The following is a 17,856-nucleotide window of genomic DNA, read 5'->3' as shown; positions in this document are numbered from 1 at the left end:
AAATTCTCTAATACGACATTGGAGGTGGCTTATGGTAGAGAAATTAACATTAACTTCACTGGCAACAGCTCTGGTGGACATTCCTGCAGTCAGCATGCCAATTGCACGCTCCCTCAAAACTTGAGACATATACTGCATTGTGTTGTGTGACAAAACTGCACGTTTTAGAGTGGCCTTTCATGGTCCCCAGCACAAGGTGCACCTGTGTAATGATCATGCTGTTTAAATCCGTTTCTTGACATGTCACACCTGTCAGGTGGATGGATCATCTTGGCAAAGGAGAAATGCTCACTAATAGGGACGTAAACAAATTTGTACACAACATTTTGAGAGAAATAAGCTTTTTTGTGCGTATGGAACATTTTGGGGATCTTTTATTTCACCTCATGAAATCATGGGACCAACACTTTACATGTTGTGTTCATATTTTTGTTCAGTGTACATAGAATGTGTTAGATACTCTGTCTCCTGATTGGGTACGTAAAATGTTTCCTCTCCTCTCTGAAGACCCAGTCCCAGTGAAGTGCCATCGTACCCATCTCTATCTGTCCCTTCATTCCAGCTCTGCCGGTGATGTGAGTTTAAGGAATGGGTGTAGAGATTGTAATCACGTCATATGGTTGCCCTTCCTTTATTGAAACATACGCTGAAGGTATGAAACATTTACATGCCTTCAAATGTCCTTTTCACCTTGTGTAACAACATTGTAATAACAGTTTAGTAATTAATAAGCAGATCCTGATCCATCTATTGCCGGTAAAATAAAAGTGCACATGTACAATCAGGTCTCTGCTATGATATAACTGGACAGGTGGCATCAAATCTACCACAATCTCCATGCTAATTCTCACCATTCCATTAGAGCACATGAAGGGGAGGAAGCCTCTTTAGACTATGGAGATGCACTCTAAGAGCGAGCCCTAACCTCTGTGTTGTAGTACACAGACCTGTGTGGATCACGAATGCTCCTCAGCACTGCCACTGAAGGAGCGGCTGCGGATGTGGTTCCTCAGCTGTTCGATCAACTCTGGGTTCTGATGCTGGATCTGCTGGGCAAACTGCTGACCGCTGCAAACAAAGAGAGACCAGGGGAGTTAGCATTTAGTGTTTCTCTGCTTTACTTATTTACTCATTGTGTCAGGCAGCTTGTGATACAAATAGGATGTAGCATCCTACATCAAATATTTAAAAGAAACTTCTAAAATAATTTAAAATGTCAAGGGAAATTCATGATAATTTAGTCCAAATTAAACCTCACTAATTCTTGATGTGTCTGATGCTTATTTAAATGTGTAATTAGAGCCCTAATATCATAAACAGAGAGTCCCTGTGTATGTTACAGTAATAGCCCTATGGTGCTGCCATACGCTTCAATCAGGCTGGAGATGTCCGACAGTCCTCCCACTCCTGCTGCTGGACCCCCAACTGCATTGGACATCATCCCAGACATACTGCACACAGAGGAAAAGAACCCAAAAGAGTTATAAACATGTGTCACACGCCATTTTATGACAAAAACTTGAAACAAATCTGAGTACAATTGAACAGTAATTCCTACATTCTGACTTCTTCAAGAAATTATAACAGGATTATGAATTAGTGGGATGTAGAGTATTTTTGTATAGTAAAACATAAATCAAATTTTATTTGTCACATGCTTCGTAGACAACAGGTGTAGACTAACAGTGAAATGCTTACTTACGGGTCCTTTTCCAACAATGCAGAGTTAAAGATAAGATACACATTTTAATAAAAAATTTAAATTGTGACACGAGGAATAAATACACGCTAAATAACGAATACAAATAAAGAGTAAAAATAACATGGCTCTATACACTACCGTTCAAAAGTTTGGGGTCACTTAGAAATATCCTTGTTTTTGAAAGAAAGCACTTTTTTTTTGGCACGTTGTGTTAGCTAATCTAAATTTATAATTTAAAAAAGGATCATTGATCATTAGAAAACCCTTTTGCAATTATGTTAGCACAGCTGAAAACTGTTGTTCTGATTAACGAAGCAATAAAACTGGCATTCTTTAGACTAGTTGAGTATCTGGAGCATCAGCATTTGTGTGTTCGATTACAGGCTCAAAATGGCCAGAAACAAAGAACTTTCTTCTGAAACTCGTCAGTCTATTCTTGTTCTGAGAAATGAAGGCTATTCCATGCGAGAAATTGCCAAGATCTGCCTAGAAGGCCAGCATCCCGGAGTCGCCTCTTCACTGTTGACGTTTAGACTGGTGTTTTGCAGGTACTATTTAATGAAGCTGCCAGTTGAGGCATCTAGACACAATAATGTACTTGTTCTCTTGCTCAATTGTGCACCGGGGCCTCCCACTCCTCTTTCTATTTTGATTAGGGTCAGTTTGTGCTGTTCTGTGAAGAGAGTAGTACACAGCGTTGTACGAGATCTTCAGCTGTGCTAACATAATTGCAAAAGGGTTTTCTAATGATCAATTAGCCTTTTAAAATGATAAGCTTGGATTAGCTAACACAACGTGCCATTGGAACACAGGAGTGATGGTTGCTGATAATGGGCCTTTGTACGCCTATGTAGATATTCCATTAAAAATCATCCGTTTCCAGCTACAATACTCATTTACAACATTAACAATGTCTACACTGTATTTCTGATCAATTTCATGTTATTTTAACAGACAAAAAAAAAGTGCTTTCTTTCAAAAACAAGGACATTTCTAAGTGACCCCAAACTTTTGAACGGTAGTATATATGGGGAGTAGAAAATAACATGGCTATATACAGGGAGTACCAGTACCAAGTCGATGTGCAGGGGTATGAGGTAATAGAGGTAGCTATGTACTGTACATATACAGTAGGTAGGGGTAATATTGATTGGCTGTGTCTCGATAGATTCAGTGGGGTGGCTTTCACCTAGTTATTCATCCAGATCAGTGCAGATGAAGGAAACGAGATGAGGAAAGGATGCCTCACACTATTGAGCCCCAGCCCTGGGTATGCTGAAACATGCCGAACACTCACAGCTGTTGCACTTGCTGGTTCTGCATCACACTGGCGGCCTGTAAATACACACAAAGCCAATCACCATGTCACCCATTTAAATGTGTGAAAATGACAATTAATTAACAGTGTTGATGGGGAACCGGATGCATTCTCAAGAGGCGTGGCTACTTAGTGCTGGTACCAATTTTATAGCTGTCTAGTAAAACTATTCATGATTCAGCCCAGCTTCTGCCATGTAGGATTGGTATGCTTATAATGACATGCACTCTCTGCCTGGCAGGCATTCCATCAGCCACCCATTCAATCAACCAGTCATGATCAACGCCTTGAATGTCCCCAGGCCCCTTGACAATGGCATTGGTGGAATACCAAGCCAACTGTGTAAGGCATGCGGTTAATTTTAGGACGCATTAACCGTATCACAAACACTCATAAAAGAAGTATGAGGAATCTGTGTCTAGGATTTGTCTAGACCAGGGATGGCTTTGGCCCTGGAGGGACTGCAATGTGCATCAGACCTGGGTCGAATATAGTATTTATTTTCTTTCAAATATTGCAGGTGCGCCTGATTTTCTGATGTAATAGAACCAATGGCATAGTCCCAAAAGTGCATACCCCCACCCCCCGCATCTGGTGCACCGTATAAGCACATCCAAAGTACATTAAGGAAAACAACATCTATTTCCACCCAGGCACAGTGCATTCGGAAAGTATTCAGACCACTTGACTTTTATCACATTTTGTTATGTTACAGTCTTATTCTAAAATGTTTTAAATTGTTGGTGTTTTTTCATCAATCTACACACATCAATCTTTGGTGCTACAAACTTGGCACACCTGTATTTGGGGTGTTTCCCCCATTCTTCTCTGCAGATCCTCTGAAGCTCTGTCAGGTGGAATGGGGAGTGTCGCTACACAGCTATTTTCAGGTCTCTCCAGATGTTCGATCGGGTTCAAGTCCGGGCTCTGGCTGGGCCTCTCGAGGACATTCAGAGACTTGTCCCGAAGCCATTCCTGCATTGTCTTGGCTGTGCGCTTAGGGTTGTTGTCCGGTTGGAAGGTGAACCTTCGCCCCGGTCTGAGGTCCTGAGCGCTCTGGAGCAGGCTTTCATCAAGGATCGCTCGGTTCATCTTTCCCTCAAACCTGACTAGTCTCCCAGTCCCTGCCGCTGAAAACCATCCCCACAGCATGATGCTGTCACCACCATGCTTTACCGTAGGGATGGTGCCAGGTTTCCTCCAGACATGACACTTAGCATTAAGGTCAAAGAGTTGAATCTTGGTTTCTTCAGACCAGATAATCTTGTTTCTCAAGGTCTGAGTCTCCATTAGGTGCCTTTTGGCAAACTCCAAGCGGGCTGTCATATGCCTTTTACTGAGGAGTATGTCTGGCCACTCTTCCATAAAGGCCTGATTGGTGGAGTGCTGCAGAGATGATTGTCCTTCTGGAAGGTTATCTCCTCTCTACTGGGAAACTCTGGAGCTCAGTCAAAGTGACCATTGGGTTCTTGGTCATCTCCCTGACCAAGGCCCTTCTCCCCCGATTGCTCAGTTTGGCCGGGCGGCCAGCTCTAGGAAGAGTCTTGGTGGTTCCAAACTTCTTCCATTTAAGAATGATGGAGGCCACTGTGTTCTTGGGGACCTTCAATGCTGCAGACATTTTTGGTACCCTTCCTCAGATCTGTGCCTTGACACAATCCTGTCTCGGAGCTCTACGGACAATTCCTTCGACCTCATGGCTTGGTGTTTGCTCTGACATGCACGATCAACTGTGGGACCTTATATAGACAGATGCGAGCCTTCCAAATCATATCCAATCAATTGAATTTACCACAGGTGGACGCCAATGAAGTTGTAGAAACATTTCAAGGATGATCAATGGAAACAGGATGCACCTGAGCTCAAAAAAGTATAGACCTGTTTTCACTTTGTCATTATGGGGTATTGTGTGTAGATTGATGAGCATTTGTATTTATTTAATCAATTTTAGAGTAAGGCTGTAACGCAACAAAATGTGGAAAAAGGGAAGGGGTCTGAATACTTTCTGAATGCACTGTACATGTTGTGTGCAGATGTTTGTTCCAGCCAAGCACTAATCATAGTCTTACCATGCTGATGAAGGCAGGGTTGTTGATGAGGCTGGCCATGTCAAATCCCAGTCCCGTAGCTATCTATAACAAGCAAACATTCAAAATCTTAATTTTGTATTTGTATTTATTATGAATCCCTATTAGCTGCTGCCAAGCAAGGCATGTGTGTATAGTAAGTATGCTATCGTGTGTGTGTATACGTGTGTCTGTGCCTGTGTGTGTGTCTCTTCACAGTCCCCATCTCTTCACACTCCATAAGGTGTATTTTTATCAGTTTCTTCAATCTGATTTTACTGATTGCATGAGTTACTTGATGTGGAATATACAGATGAAGTCAGAAGTTTACCTACACTTAGGTTGGAGTCATTAAAACTCATTTTTCAACCACTCCACAAATTTCTTGTTAACAAACTATAGTTTTGGCAAGTCGGTTAGGACATCTACTTTGTGCATGACACAACTCATTTTTCCAACAATTGTTTACAGACAGATTATTTTACTTATAATTCACTGTTTCACAATTCCAGTGGGTCAAAAGTTTACATACACTAAGTTGACTGTGCCTTTAAAGAGCTTGGAAAATTCCCGAAAATTATGTAATGGCTTTAGAAGCTTACGACAGGCTAATTGACATCATTTGAGTCAATTGGAGGTGTACCTGTGGATGTATTTCAAGGCCTACCTTCAAACAAAGTGCCTCTTTGCTTGACATCATGAGAAAATCAAAAGAAATCAGCCAAGACCTCAGAAAAAACATTGTATACCTCCACAAGTCTGATTCATCCTTGGGAGCAATTTCCAAACGCCTGAAGGTACCACGCACATCTGTACAAACAATAGTATGTAAGTATAAACACCATGGGACCGCAGCCGTCATACCGCTCAGGAAGGAGACGTGTTCCGTCTCCTAGAGATGAACGTACTTTGGTGCGAAAAGTGCAAATCAATCCCAGAACAACAGCAAAGGACCGTGTGAAGATGCTGGAGGAAACAGGGACAAAAGTATCTATATCCACAGTAAAACGAGTCCTATATCGACATAACCTGAAAGGCCGCTCAGCAAGGAAGAAGCCACTGCTCCAAAACCGCCATATAAAAGCCAGACTACGGTTTGCAACTGCACATGGGGACAAAGATCGTACTTTTTGGAGAAATGTCCTCTGGTCTGATGGAAATAAAATAGAACTGTTTGGCCATAATGACCATCGTTATGTTTGGAGGAAAAAGAGAGACGCTTGCAAGCCGAAGAACACCATCCCAACCATGAAGCACGGGGGTGGCAGCATCATGTTGTGGGGGTGCTTTGCTGCAGGAGGGACTGGTGCACTTCACAAAATAGATGGCATCATGAGGAAGTAAAATTATGTGGATATATTGAAGCAACATCTCAAGACATCAGTCAGGAAGTTAAAGCTTGGTCGCAAATGGGTCTTCCAAATGGACAATGACCCCAAGCATACTTCCAAAGCTGTGGCAAAATGGCTTAAGGACAACAAAGTCAAGGTATTGGATTGGCCACCACAAAGCCCTGACCTCAATCCTATAGAAGATATGTGGGCAGAACTGAAAAAGCATGTGCGAGCAAGGAGGCCTACAAACCAGACTCAGTTACACCAGCTCTGTCAGGAGGAATGGGCCAAAATTCACCCAACTTATTGTGGGAAGCTTGTGGAAGGATACCCGAAACGTTTGACCCAAGTTAAACAATTTGAAGGCAATGCTACCAAATACTAATTGAGTGTATGTAAACTTCTGACCAACTGGGAATGTGATGAAATAAATAAAAGCTGAAATAAATCCTTCTCTCTACTATTATCCTGACATTTCACATTCTTAAAATAAAGTGGTGATCCTAACTGACCTAAGACAGGGAATTTTTACTAGGATTAATTGTCAGGAATTGTGAAAAACTGAGTTTAAATGTATTTGGCTAAGGTGTATGTAAACCTCAGACTTCAACTGTATATTTGAGATTGTTCAAATAGCCACCCTTTGCCTTGATGACAGCTTTGCACACTCTTGGCATTCAACCAGCTTCACCTGGAATGCTTTTCCAACAGTCTTGAAGGAGTTCCCACATATTCTGAGAGCTTGTTGGCTGCTTTTCCTTCACTCTGCGGTCTGACTCATCCCAAACCATCTCAATTTGGTTGAGGTCAGGGGATTGTGGAGGGCAGGTCATCTGATGCAGCACTCCATTACTCTCCTTCTTGGTAAAATAGCACTTACACAGGCTGGAGGTGTTTTGGGTCATTGTCCTGTTGAAAAACAAATGATAGTCCCACTACCAATGAAACATGGTGAAGCCCCAAAATTGCCCTCGCTAGAAGCCTGTGTTTCAGACATAAGGAAGTGGATGGCTGAAAACTTTCTACTTTTAAACTCGGACAAAACAGAGATGCTTGTTCTAGGTTCCAAGAAACAAAGAGATCTTCTGTTGAATCTGACAATTAATCTTGATGGTTGTAAAGTCGTCTCAAATAAAACTGTTTAGGACCTTGGCGTTACTCTGGACCCTGATCTCTCTTTTGACGAACATATCAAGACTGTTTCAAGGACAGCTTTTTTCCATCTACGTAACATTGCAAAAATCAGAAATTTTCTGTCCAAAAATGATGCAGAAAAATGTATCCATGCTTTTGTTACTTATAGGTTAGACTACTGCAATGCTCTACTTTCCGGCTACCCGGATAAAGCACTAAATAAACTTCAGTTAGTGCTAAATACGGCTGCTAGAATCCTGACTAGAACCAAAACATTTGATCATATTACTCCAGTGCTAGCCTCCCTACACTGGCTTCCTGTTAAGGCAAGGGCTGATTTCAAGGTTTTACTGTTAACCTACAAAGCGTTACATGGGCTTGCTCCTACCTATCTTTCTGATTTGGTCCTGCCGTACAAACCTACACGTACGCTACGGTCACAAGACGCAGGCCTCCTAATTGTCCCTAGAATTTCTAAGCAAACAGCTGGAGACAGGGCTTTCTCCTATAGATCTCAATTTTTATGGAATGGTCTGCCTACCCATGTGAGAGACGCAGACTCGGTCTCAACCTTTAAGTCTTTACTGAAGACTCATCTCTTCAGTAGGTCATATGATTGAGTGTAGTCTGGCCCAGGAGTGTGAAGGTGAACGGAAAGGCTCTGGAGCAACGAACCGCCCTTGCTGTCTCTGCCTGGCCGGTTCCCCTCTCTCCACTGGGATTCTCTGCCTCTAACCCTATTACAGGGGCTGAGTCACTGGCTTACTGGTGCTCTTTCATGCCGTCCCTAGGAGGGGTGCGTCACTTGAGTGGGTTGAGTCACTGACGTGATCTTCCTGTCTGGGTTGGCACCCCCCCTTGGGTTGTGCCGTGGCGGAGATCTTTGTGTGCTATACTCTGCCTTGTCTCAGGATGGTAAGTTGGTGGTTGAAGATATCCCTCTAGTGGTGTGGGGGCTGTGCTTTGGCAAAGTGGGTGGGGTTATATCCTTCCTGTTTGGCTCTGTCCGGGGGTATCATCGGATGGGGCTACAGTGTCTCCTGACCCCTCCTGTCTCAGCCTCCAGTATTTATGCTGCAGTAGTTTATGTGTCGGGGGGCTAGGGTCAGTTTGTTATATCTGGAGTACTTCTCCTGTCTTATCCGGTGTCCTGTGTGAATTTAAGTATGCTCTCTCTGATTCTCTCTTTCTTTCTCTCTCTCGGAGGACCTGAGCCCTAGGACCATGCCTCAGGACAACCTGGCATGATGACTCCTTGCTGTCCCCAGTCCACCTGGCCATGCTGCTGCTCCAGTTTCAACTGTTCTGCCTGCGGCTATGGAACCCTGACCTGTTCACCGGACATGCTACCTGTCCCAGACCTGCTGTTTTCAACTCTCTAGAGACCGCAGGAGCGGTAGAGATACTCTTAATGATCGGCTATGAAAAGCCAACTGACATTTACTCCTGAGGTGCTGGCTTGCTGCACCCTTCGACAACTACTGTGATTATTATTATTTGTCCATGCTGGTCATTTATGAACATTTGAACATCTTGGCCATGTTCTGTTATAATCTCCACCCGGCACAGCCAGAAGAGGACTGGCCACCCCTCATAGCCTGGTTCCTCTCTAGGTTTCTTCCTAGGTTTTGGCCTTTCTAGGGAGTTTTTCCTAGCCACCGAGCTTCTACACCTGCATTGCTTGCTGTTTGGGGTTTTAGGCTGGGTTTCTGTACAGCACTTTGAGATATCAGCTGATGTACGAAGGGCTATATAAATACATTTGATTTGATTTAAGCCCAAACCAGATCGGATGGCGTATCGCTGCAGAATGCTGTAGTCACCATGCTGCTTAATTAAGTGTGCCTTGACTTCTAAATAAATCACAGACAGTGTCACCAGCAAAGCACCCCCACCTCCTTCTCCATGCTTTACGGTGGGAAATACACTGCGGAGATCATCCATTCACCCACACCGCATCTCACAAACACACAGCGGTTGGAACCAAAAATCTCAAATTTGGACTCAAATTTCCACTGGTCTAATGTCCATTGCTCGTGTTTCTTGGCCCAAGCAAGTCTCTTCTTTTATTGGTGCCCTTTAGTAGTGGTTTCTTTGCAGCAATTCGACCATGAAGGCCTGATTCACAAAGTCTCCTCTGAACAGTTGATGTTGCGATGTCTGTTACTTGAACTCTGTGAAGCATTTATTTGGGCTGTAATTTCTGAGGCTGGTAACTCTAATGAACTTATCCTTTGCAACAGAGGTAACTCTGGGTCTTCCATTCCTGTGGCGGTCCTCATGAGAGCCAGTTTCATCATAGCGGGTCCTCATGAGAGCCAGTTTCATCATAGCGATTGCACTTGAAGAAACTTTAAAAGTTCTTGAAATGTTCCGTGTTGACTGACCTTCATGTCTTAAAGTAATGATGGACTGTCGTTTCTCTTTGCTTATTCGAGCTGTTCTTGGATACCAAATAGGGCTATCTTCTGTATACCCCCCCCCCCCCCCCCACACCTTGTCACAACACAACTGATTGGCTCAAACGCATTAGGAAGGAAAGAAATTTCACAAATGAACTTTTAAGAAGGCGCACCTGTTAATTGAAATGCATTCAGGTGACTACCTCATGAAGCTGGTTGAGAGAATGTCAAGAGTGTGCAAAGCTGTCATCAAGGCTAAGGGTGGCTATTTGAAGAATCTCAAATCTCAAATATATTTTGGTTACTACATGATTCCATATGTGTTATTTCATAGTTTTTATGTCTTCACTATTATTCTACAATGTAGAAAATAGTAAAAATAAAGAAAAACCCTTGAATGAGTAGGTGTTCTAAAACTTTTGACCGGTAGTTTAGTACTGTGCGCCTCCCATAGTCTGTTCTGGACTTGGGGAACGTGAAGAGACCTCTGGCGTCTTGTGGGGTATGCATGAGTGTCTGAGCTGTGTGCTAGTAGCTTAAACAGACAGCTCGGAGTATTCAATATGTCAATACTTCTCACAAATACAAGTAGTGATGAAGTCAATCTCTCCTCTATTTTGAGCCAGTGTACACATAGCTCTCCATGTACATTTAAGGGCCAGCCGTGCTGCCCTGTTCTGGGCCAATTGTAATTTTCCTAAGTCCCTCTTTGTGGCACCTGACCACACGACTTGATAGTAGTCCAGGTGCGACAAAACTAGGGTCTGTAGGTTCATAGCGTTGTTAAGAAGGCAGAGCAACGCTTTATTATGGACAGACCTCTCCCCATGTTAGCTACTGTTGCATCAATATGTTTTGACCATGATGGTTTACAATCCAGGGTTAATCCAAGCAGTTTAGTCTTCTCAACTTGCTCAATTTCCACATTATTCATTACAAGACTTAGTTGAGGTTTAGGGTTTAGTGAATGATTTGTCCCAAATACAATGCTTTTAGTTATTTATCGCTACTCATTCTGAAACTGTCTGCAGCTCTTTGTTAAGTGTTGCTTGCAGTGATTTCACTTGCTGTGGTAGCTGACGTGTATAGTGTTGAGTCATCGGCATTCATAGACACACAGGCTTTACTCAGAGCCAGTGGCAGGTCATTAGTAAAGAGTGAAAACATGAAGGGGCCTAGACAGCTGCCCTGGGGAATGCCTCACTAAACCTGGATTATGTTGGAGAGGCTTCCATTAAAGAACACCCTCTGTGTTCTGTTAGACAGGTAACTCTCGATCCACAATAGAGCAGGGGATCTAAAGTCATCATGATCGATAATGTCAGAGGCTGCACTGAAGTCTAACAAAACAGCTTCCACAATATTTGTAATATCAATTTCTCTCAGCCAATCATCAGTAATTTGTGTAAGTGCTGAACATGTTGAATGCCCTTTGCTATAAGCGTGTTGAAAATCTGTTTTTAATTTGTTTACTGTGAAATAGCATTGTATCTGGTCAAACACAATTTTTTCAAAAAGTTTACGAAGGGTTGGTAACAGGCTGATAGGTAGGCTGTTTGAGCCAGTAAAGGGTGCTTTGCTATACTTGTGTAGCGAAATGACTTTTGCTTCCCTCCAGGCCTGAGGGCACACACTTTCCTGTAGGTTTAGATTGAAGAGATGGCAAATAGGAGTGGCAAAATTGTCCGCTATCATCTTCAGTAATTTTCCATCCAAGTTGTCAGACCCAGGTGGCTTGTCATTGTTGATAGACAACAAAATTACAATGCTTGTCTTTCATAATTTGGTCATTTAGGTTCAGAATTTGTTGTTGGCATGTCATTTCTATGTTTGCCAATGAAAAAATAATTAAAGAAGTTGGCAATACCAGTGGGTTTTGTGATGAATGAGCCATCTGATTCAATGAATGATGGAGCCAAGTTTGCCTTTTTGCTTAAAATTTTATTTAAGGTGCTCCAAAGCGTTTGACTATCATTCTTTATATAATTAATCTTTGTTCCATAGTACAGTTTGACGCTGAATCGGACAAGATAAATCCGTCTGTAGGTTCAGTATGATATCATTTTGTACCACTGCTAAAAGCAGGAATATTAAATGTGTCTGATAAAGCTATTGACACAATTGGGATATCTTGACACACTTGAATTCTTGTGGGATATAAGATACACATTTAATAGTACATGAAGAACTCTAGAGTTGTGTTCACATGTAAATAAAGTGTCCATTATTGGAGCTGTAGTGACAGTATTTGTAGGGGAGTAATGATATAATATTACATGTGTTAACAGTGTTTTTGCTTAGATTGACCTTCAGACATGAAATCACACAAGGAGGTAAAACAGCACTACTTACAGGACTGACTGCCTCTTTTTGCTTTTGCTCAGCAATCTTCAGGTTGGATTTGTAGGTGTCGTTCTCTGGATCTAACACCAGAGCTTTCTTAAAGTAGGAGATGGCCTCTGGGTACTTATTCATAGCAGTAAATGCCAATCTAGAGACACACAGGGAATAAGAGACATTGGAGAAGTGCAGTAAATTTAACTCCAGAGCAAAACAATAGCTATTTTCAAGCCAAATTCTTGCATTATCACCAGATACTGCTATTGCTCTGTAAACAAAGTTCCAAAAAGCAATGCCATATTCCTCAAATGATACATGACTAGACATTGTAAACAACATTTCCACTACTCTCCCATGTCTAACTCACCCCATTCTCCCATAGGCTTTACTGTAGCTGGGGTCGATCCCTATGGCCCTCTCACAGTCCCCCGTTGCTTCTGTGTAGTTACCCAGTCTACTGTGGGCTGCAGCCCTGCGGTGATGACAACAGCCAGACACACAACCAGACGCTCAGGTTCATTTATTTGCACTCAGATCAATAAGGGAGGCACATGCAAAGGCTGCAGCAGCTGTGTGCCTGCCTAGTAGTCTGGTTCACCAGATGTGTATGCCACTATGTCTTTCAGCTCAGACAGTACTGTAACTGTGACTGCATTATCTATGTATAGTACAAGCATAACATGAGTTATTGTCACAGTTTTACAAATAATTACCAATATAGTTGGTATAAAAACACAATAGATACAGACATAATTTAGGTGTTATGTTATATATTTCTCATTTGACTACAGTATTAATACTTCTCCATTTCAGAAGCGGTTGTGTGTACCTGTTACAGTAGTAGACAGCGTTTCGGAGGTCCAGATTGATGGCTTTAGAGTAGCATTCCACCGCACAGCTGTAGTTCTCCTCTTTCATGTGATTATTCCCTGAAAATGAAATGGCGTTTTATTTCAGCCTGATGATCAGGTCACGTCTACTGACAGATTTTACGACAACATTACAAAACATTGTCAATCTGAAGGAAAACGGAAGTGCACTTAAACTGAGTTTGCACTCATCCAAAGTGTATTTATCATACGTCTACACTACATATTAAAACAGTGCCAGGTACCTTCATTCTTCAGTTGTTCTGCCCTCTCTGTGTCTTCTGGTGATGGGGACGTCTCTGGTGGCACCGGGTTATTCTGATCATTCTGAGGAAAATACAATGACAGATAAAGTAAAATATCAATAAAGCCTAATATACATTATAGTAGTTTACTGATTGTGAGGTTACTGATTTGAGAATGATTGATGAACTGCACACAGACACGTTAATGTTGTAGTTAAGGTAAAAGAGGTTGAAATAAGGTAGAGAATCAGAGAGTAACCCCACTTTGAGGAGAGAATTGAGGAATATTTCAGTGAGAGGTTGTGGTGCTGCGAGATGACAGTCACTGGAGTTGATCTTGAAGGTGGTCTCCAAACATTGTATTGCAACTACAAGGGAAAAACGGTGTTGTAATAACACAATAGTCAACACTGAGCTGTTTATTTTATTGTTATACAGGTAACTGCCAAAATAAAGGAAACACTTGCGATATAGATATTGAAAGCAGGTGCTTCCACACAGGTATGGTTCTTGAGTTAATTAAGCAATTAACATCCCATCCCATGATTAGAGTCATGTATAAAAATGCCCAGTTGCCCATTATTGTGGCTGCCATGGCTAGAAGAGATCTCAGTGACTTTGAAAGAGAGGTCTCAAAGGAGCATAGGGGGTTTTAAAGTTGTTGTTTTGTGTGTTTGTCTCTGTCACCAGATCTTAACCCAATTAAATACTTATGGGAGATTCTGGAGTGGTGGCTGAGACAGCGTTTTCTACCACCAACAAAACACCAAATGATGGAGTTTCTTGTGGAAGAATGGTGTCGCATCCCTCCAAGAGAGTTCTAGACACTTGTAGCATCTATGCCAATGCATATTGAAGCTGTTCTGGTGGGTCATGTTGGCCCAACACCCTATTATGACAATTTATGTAGGTGTTTATTTTATTTTGGCAGTTATCTGTGGGTCCATTTGATAAGAAGACATAGTGCACATGTTATTGTAGTCCACCCACAACTGAGTCACCAACCAAGTGTACAAATCCCTGAATTGGAGAGAGCAGGGTACAGTATTTTCATAAACGGAGAGTGATCCTACGCTGATCTACCTTCGAGGCTTTCCTGCTCATCGGAATTCAAAGCACCACAGTGAGTTTGATCTCGCAGGAACTGCACAATAGAGAATGCCAAGCGCTTCTCCACTGCCATTTTCGCTGCAAAAAAATAATATAGCATTTAGGGATACATAGAATAGAATCCCACACAGTGAGAGGCTGTAGAGTTCATTCAAACTAGAATAAGCGTCACGAATGGTTGTTTTATGACAGTTCTATTGTTACTGGACTCCCTTACAGTATGATTAGCTCAAGCCACTGTAATGTGGTACATTGGAGCCAAGTTGTTAATACATTGCACCAAATATAATACTTTACTGCCTGTGGTAAGATGCAGGTCTGTTTCCAAGACAACTCAAGAGGGAAGTTGAGTGTGTGTATAAGCCATTCTGTATGAGTCAGGGAAAGGGGGATACCTAGTCAGTTGTACAACTGAATGCCTTCAACTGAAATGTGTCTTACAGTTCAGTAATCATGAATCCTTCAGATTATTCAACATAATTCAGATTTCAATGTGATACACATTTGTAGCGTTGGGATTTGGTAGTCTTTTCATATCTATTGTCTACTCATTTTAATTTTGGATGGTGAAACATATTTACAATACTAATACTGAGGATCTTGCATTACTGTACAGTAGTACTGCATAAACATCAAGCACAACCAGGTGTGCCATTATAAATTATCCATAATATACACAACAGGGAACCCATGTTTTCCCATATTATTAGATAGAAGAATATGGGATATTACTTGACATTGCACTGAAATAAATTATGACACAATCAATGTTTGGAATGGCATAATACAAACATACATTTTAATGAATTCTCTCTATTGTATCATTGACAGTTTTGCAACCATGCATAATTGTAAAACCCTCAAATGTATAATCATGCGTGTTTGACATTTCAAAGCAAGGCAACTCTAGCCCTCTGTTCTGTTGACATCAGCCTCAAAACAAAAGATGTAGTGATGACATGGGATGATGCGGTGTAGCTGCTAATGCCAGCTACACCGCACTTGGGATTTTCATCACATGTCAACCTAATGCATCCTTATCTAAAGTAAATAGCAGTCTTTGATAACAGACATATATTTATTATTTACATAGCGTGTCCAAATACATTAATCTTCCCTGATCATCACCGAAAGTGCGCCTCTCTACCCATGCAGTGCAGTCTGCAATCTATAATGGCAGAGCATCGCTATAATAAAGCTGCCTATACAAGGGAGAAAAACAAAGCCAGCTCCACTGCTCATTCCTATCCTTCTAAATACAGTACTGTAACATTGTAAATAACAACATTGAGTCAAGGGATGCCATTCGACGACCCCGCCCAGTGCGCCCACCTACCTGAGATATTTTGCAGCTGTCCCTGCTATCGCGTCATGAGAACTTCTCAGATTGATGCATCTCTGGCGCCTGCGCATTTACAACGGAAGTAAACCGATTCAGTAGCACTACTGGAGCTGTGAAGAGGAGAGGTTGAATAAGAGAGGGTTTTGCGAATTGCACGTAGAAAACGTCATGAACTTGCTGCTGTCACGTTTTCGATCCGAATTGTAGTGTGTCGAACGCTGTGCAAGGCTACTGTCAAAGTCGTGGTTGTGTTTGTTAATTCCGCATGAATAGAGCCCCACAGTGGAGGTGTCATAATACCCACAAAACCTAGCTGTCAAACAGGAAAATGGTTCCAATCGTTTTTCTACCATAAATGTTTCCCTTTGGGAATATTAGAAACACTTAAAATAAAGGCTGTGTTTCGTTTAGGCTTACTGTGGCGTGACAATTTGATAACCATGTAAATCTCTCTGACAAGGAGACTTTTATCAATATATTCGGCTCTATTTACTCTCATATTCGCAAATGCTAATTAGCATCAAAGTAGACATCATGCAAGACTACAAATCCCTGCAAGCTTCTGCACGTCATCTCTAGCTGATAACTTTGCTAACAGGTATTGTGTCAATTTAACATTTGCACAAGACAGTTCACAGAATTGTACTGTTAAATACATTTTAGCCAATATATTAATCACTAAATTTAGCTAACAGACAGTTAATCCAGAGATTCTTCCCTTTGCCTCGATTCAGCAGTCTCACCCAGATCATCATGGCATTTGTAGTTCTTTATGATTGCCACATTAGCAGCTAATTAACATTTCATTTTGGGGGGGTAAATACAGGCAAATATATTGATAAAAGTCACCTTGACCTAGAGAGATGTACACGGTTATCAAAACATCACTCCAGTGTAAGCCAACACGAAGCCCTTATTTTAAGCGTTTCTATAATGCCCGATGGGGAAAATTTATGGTGGAAAAATTATTGGAACCATTTCCTTGTTTGACTGCTAGGTTTTATGGGTATTATGATACTGTGGTACTCTATTTTTGTGAACCTTATGTGGCCTTAATAACAAACTTGTATGCCATCTGTAAATACGAATAAAATGGTTAAATTACGAGCCAAGTTGGTTTAGCCATGGAAAAAGGCAGGAGACTTCCCGCTAGCCGTGATTGGCTGAGATAATGGATGGGCTGGACATGCCGAGAGATGAGTTCGGATTGATCTGCCATGTAGCAAGCTTCTGTCTATGACATGAGTTGGTCATTATGTGTAGGTAATCCTTTCTAACGCTGCTTTTTTGAAAGACATCAAGTAGTAGAACTGCAAAAGTGTTGCTTTCAACTTTCTGGAGGACCGAGTTCTGAAATCCGTGGAATGACCGGTGGAAAAACCATTGGAACCATTTCCTTGTTTGACTGCTAGGTATTATGACTCATACTTTGGTACTGTGTGCAAAGCTGTCATCAAGGCAAAGGGTAGCTAAATTGAAGAATCTCAAATATAAAATATATTTGGATTTGTTTAAATCTTTTTTGGTTACTACATGTGTTATTTCACAGTTTTGATGTCTTCACTATTATTCTACAATGTAGAAAATAGTTTTTTTTTTTAAACCTGGTGTCACGACTTCTGCCGAAGTCGATGCCTCTCCTTGTTCGGGCGGTGCTCGGCGGTCGACGTCGCCGGTCTTCTAGCCATCTCCGATCCATTTTTCATTTTCCATTTTTCTTGTCTTGTTTTCCCACACAGCTGGTTCTCATTTCCCTCATTATGTGTTGTGTATTTAACCCTCTGTTTCCCCCATGTCTTTGTGTGGTATTGTTTATTCTGCTATGGAACCATGACCTGTCCACCGGACGTGCTACCTGTCCCAGACCTGCGGTTTTCAACTCTCTAGAGACCGCAGGAGCGGTAGAGATACTCTTAATGATCGGCTATGAAAAGCCAACTGATATTTACTCCTGATTTATTATTTGACCATACTGGTCATTTATGAACATTTGA

General features: G+C 41.7%; 1 protein-coding gene across 2 annotated transcripts; it reads right to left on the bottom strand.

Annotated features, from left to right (window-relative positions):
• Positions 1-956: 956 nt before the first annotated feature.
• Positions 957-14,593, bottom strand: LOC120020897 (small glutamine-rich tetratricopeptide repeat-containing protein beta-like). 2 transcript variants are annotated; one of them, XM_038964521.1, is made up of 10 exons: positions 14,494-14,593; positions 13,675-13,778; positions 13,411-13,492; positions 13,126-13,225; positions 12,664-12,768; positions 12,309-12,447; positions 5,090-5,152; positions 3,000-3,037; positions 1,368-1,451; positions 957-1,068 (listed from the first exon to the last, which is right to left on the bottom strand). In XM_038964521.1, the coding sequence occupies exons 1-10, from the start codon at positions 14,591-14,593 to the stop codon at positions 957-959; spliced, it is 927 nt and encodes a 308-aa protein (XP_038820449.1). The 2 variants fall into 2 exon arrangements, with proteins under 2 accessions (XP_038820449.1, XP_038820450.1); XM_038964522.1 differs by having other exon boundaries at positions 13,411-13,483.
• Positions 14,594-17,856: the final 3,263 nt, after the last annotated feature.

This window comes from Salvelinus namaycush, chromosome 26 (genome assembly GCF_016432855.1).
Source record: "Salvelinus namaycush isolate Seneca chromosome 26, SaNama_1.0, whole genome shotgun sequence".
NCBI lineage: Eukaryota > Metazoa > Chordata > Actinopteri > Salmoniformes > Salmonidae > Salvelinus > Salvelinus namaycush.
The sequence above is the reverse complement of the archived record's forward strand: the minus strand, read 5'-3'. Positions and strand labels throughout refer to the sequence as shown.

Excerpts from the sequence above, each read along its gene's own strand:
- LOC120020897 (XM_038964521.1), bottom strand. The coding sequence starts at position 14,593 with ATGGCAGTGGAGAAGCGCTTGGCATTCTCTATTGTGCAGTTCCTGCGA. Across the intron at positions 13,226-13,410 it reads AGAACAACTGAAGAATGAAG|GGAATAATCACATGAAAGAG; the intron begins GTACCTGGCACT and ends TTTCATTTTCAG. Across the intron at positions 3,038-5,089 it reads ACCCTGCCTTCATCAGCATG|GCCGCCAGTGTGATGCAGAA; the intron begins GTAAGACTATGA and ends GTGTATTTACAG.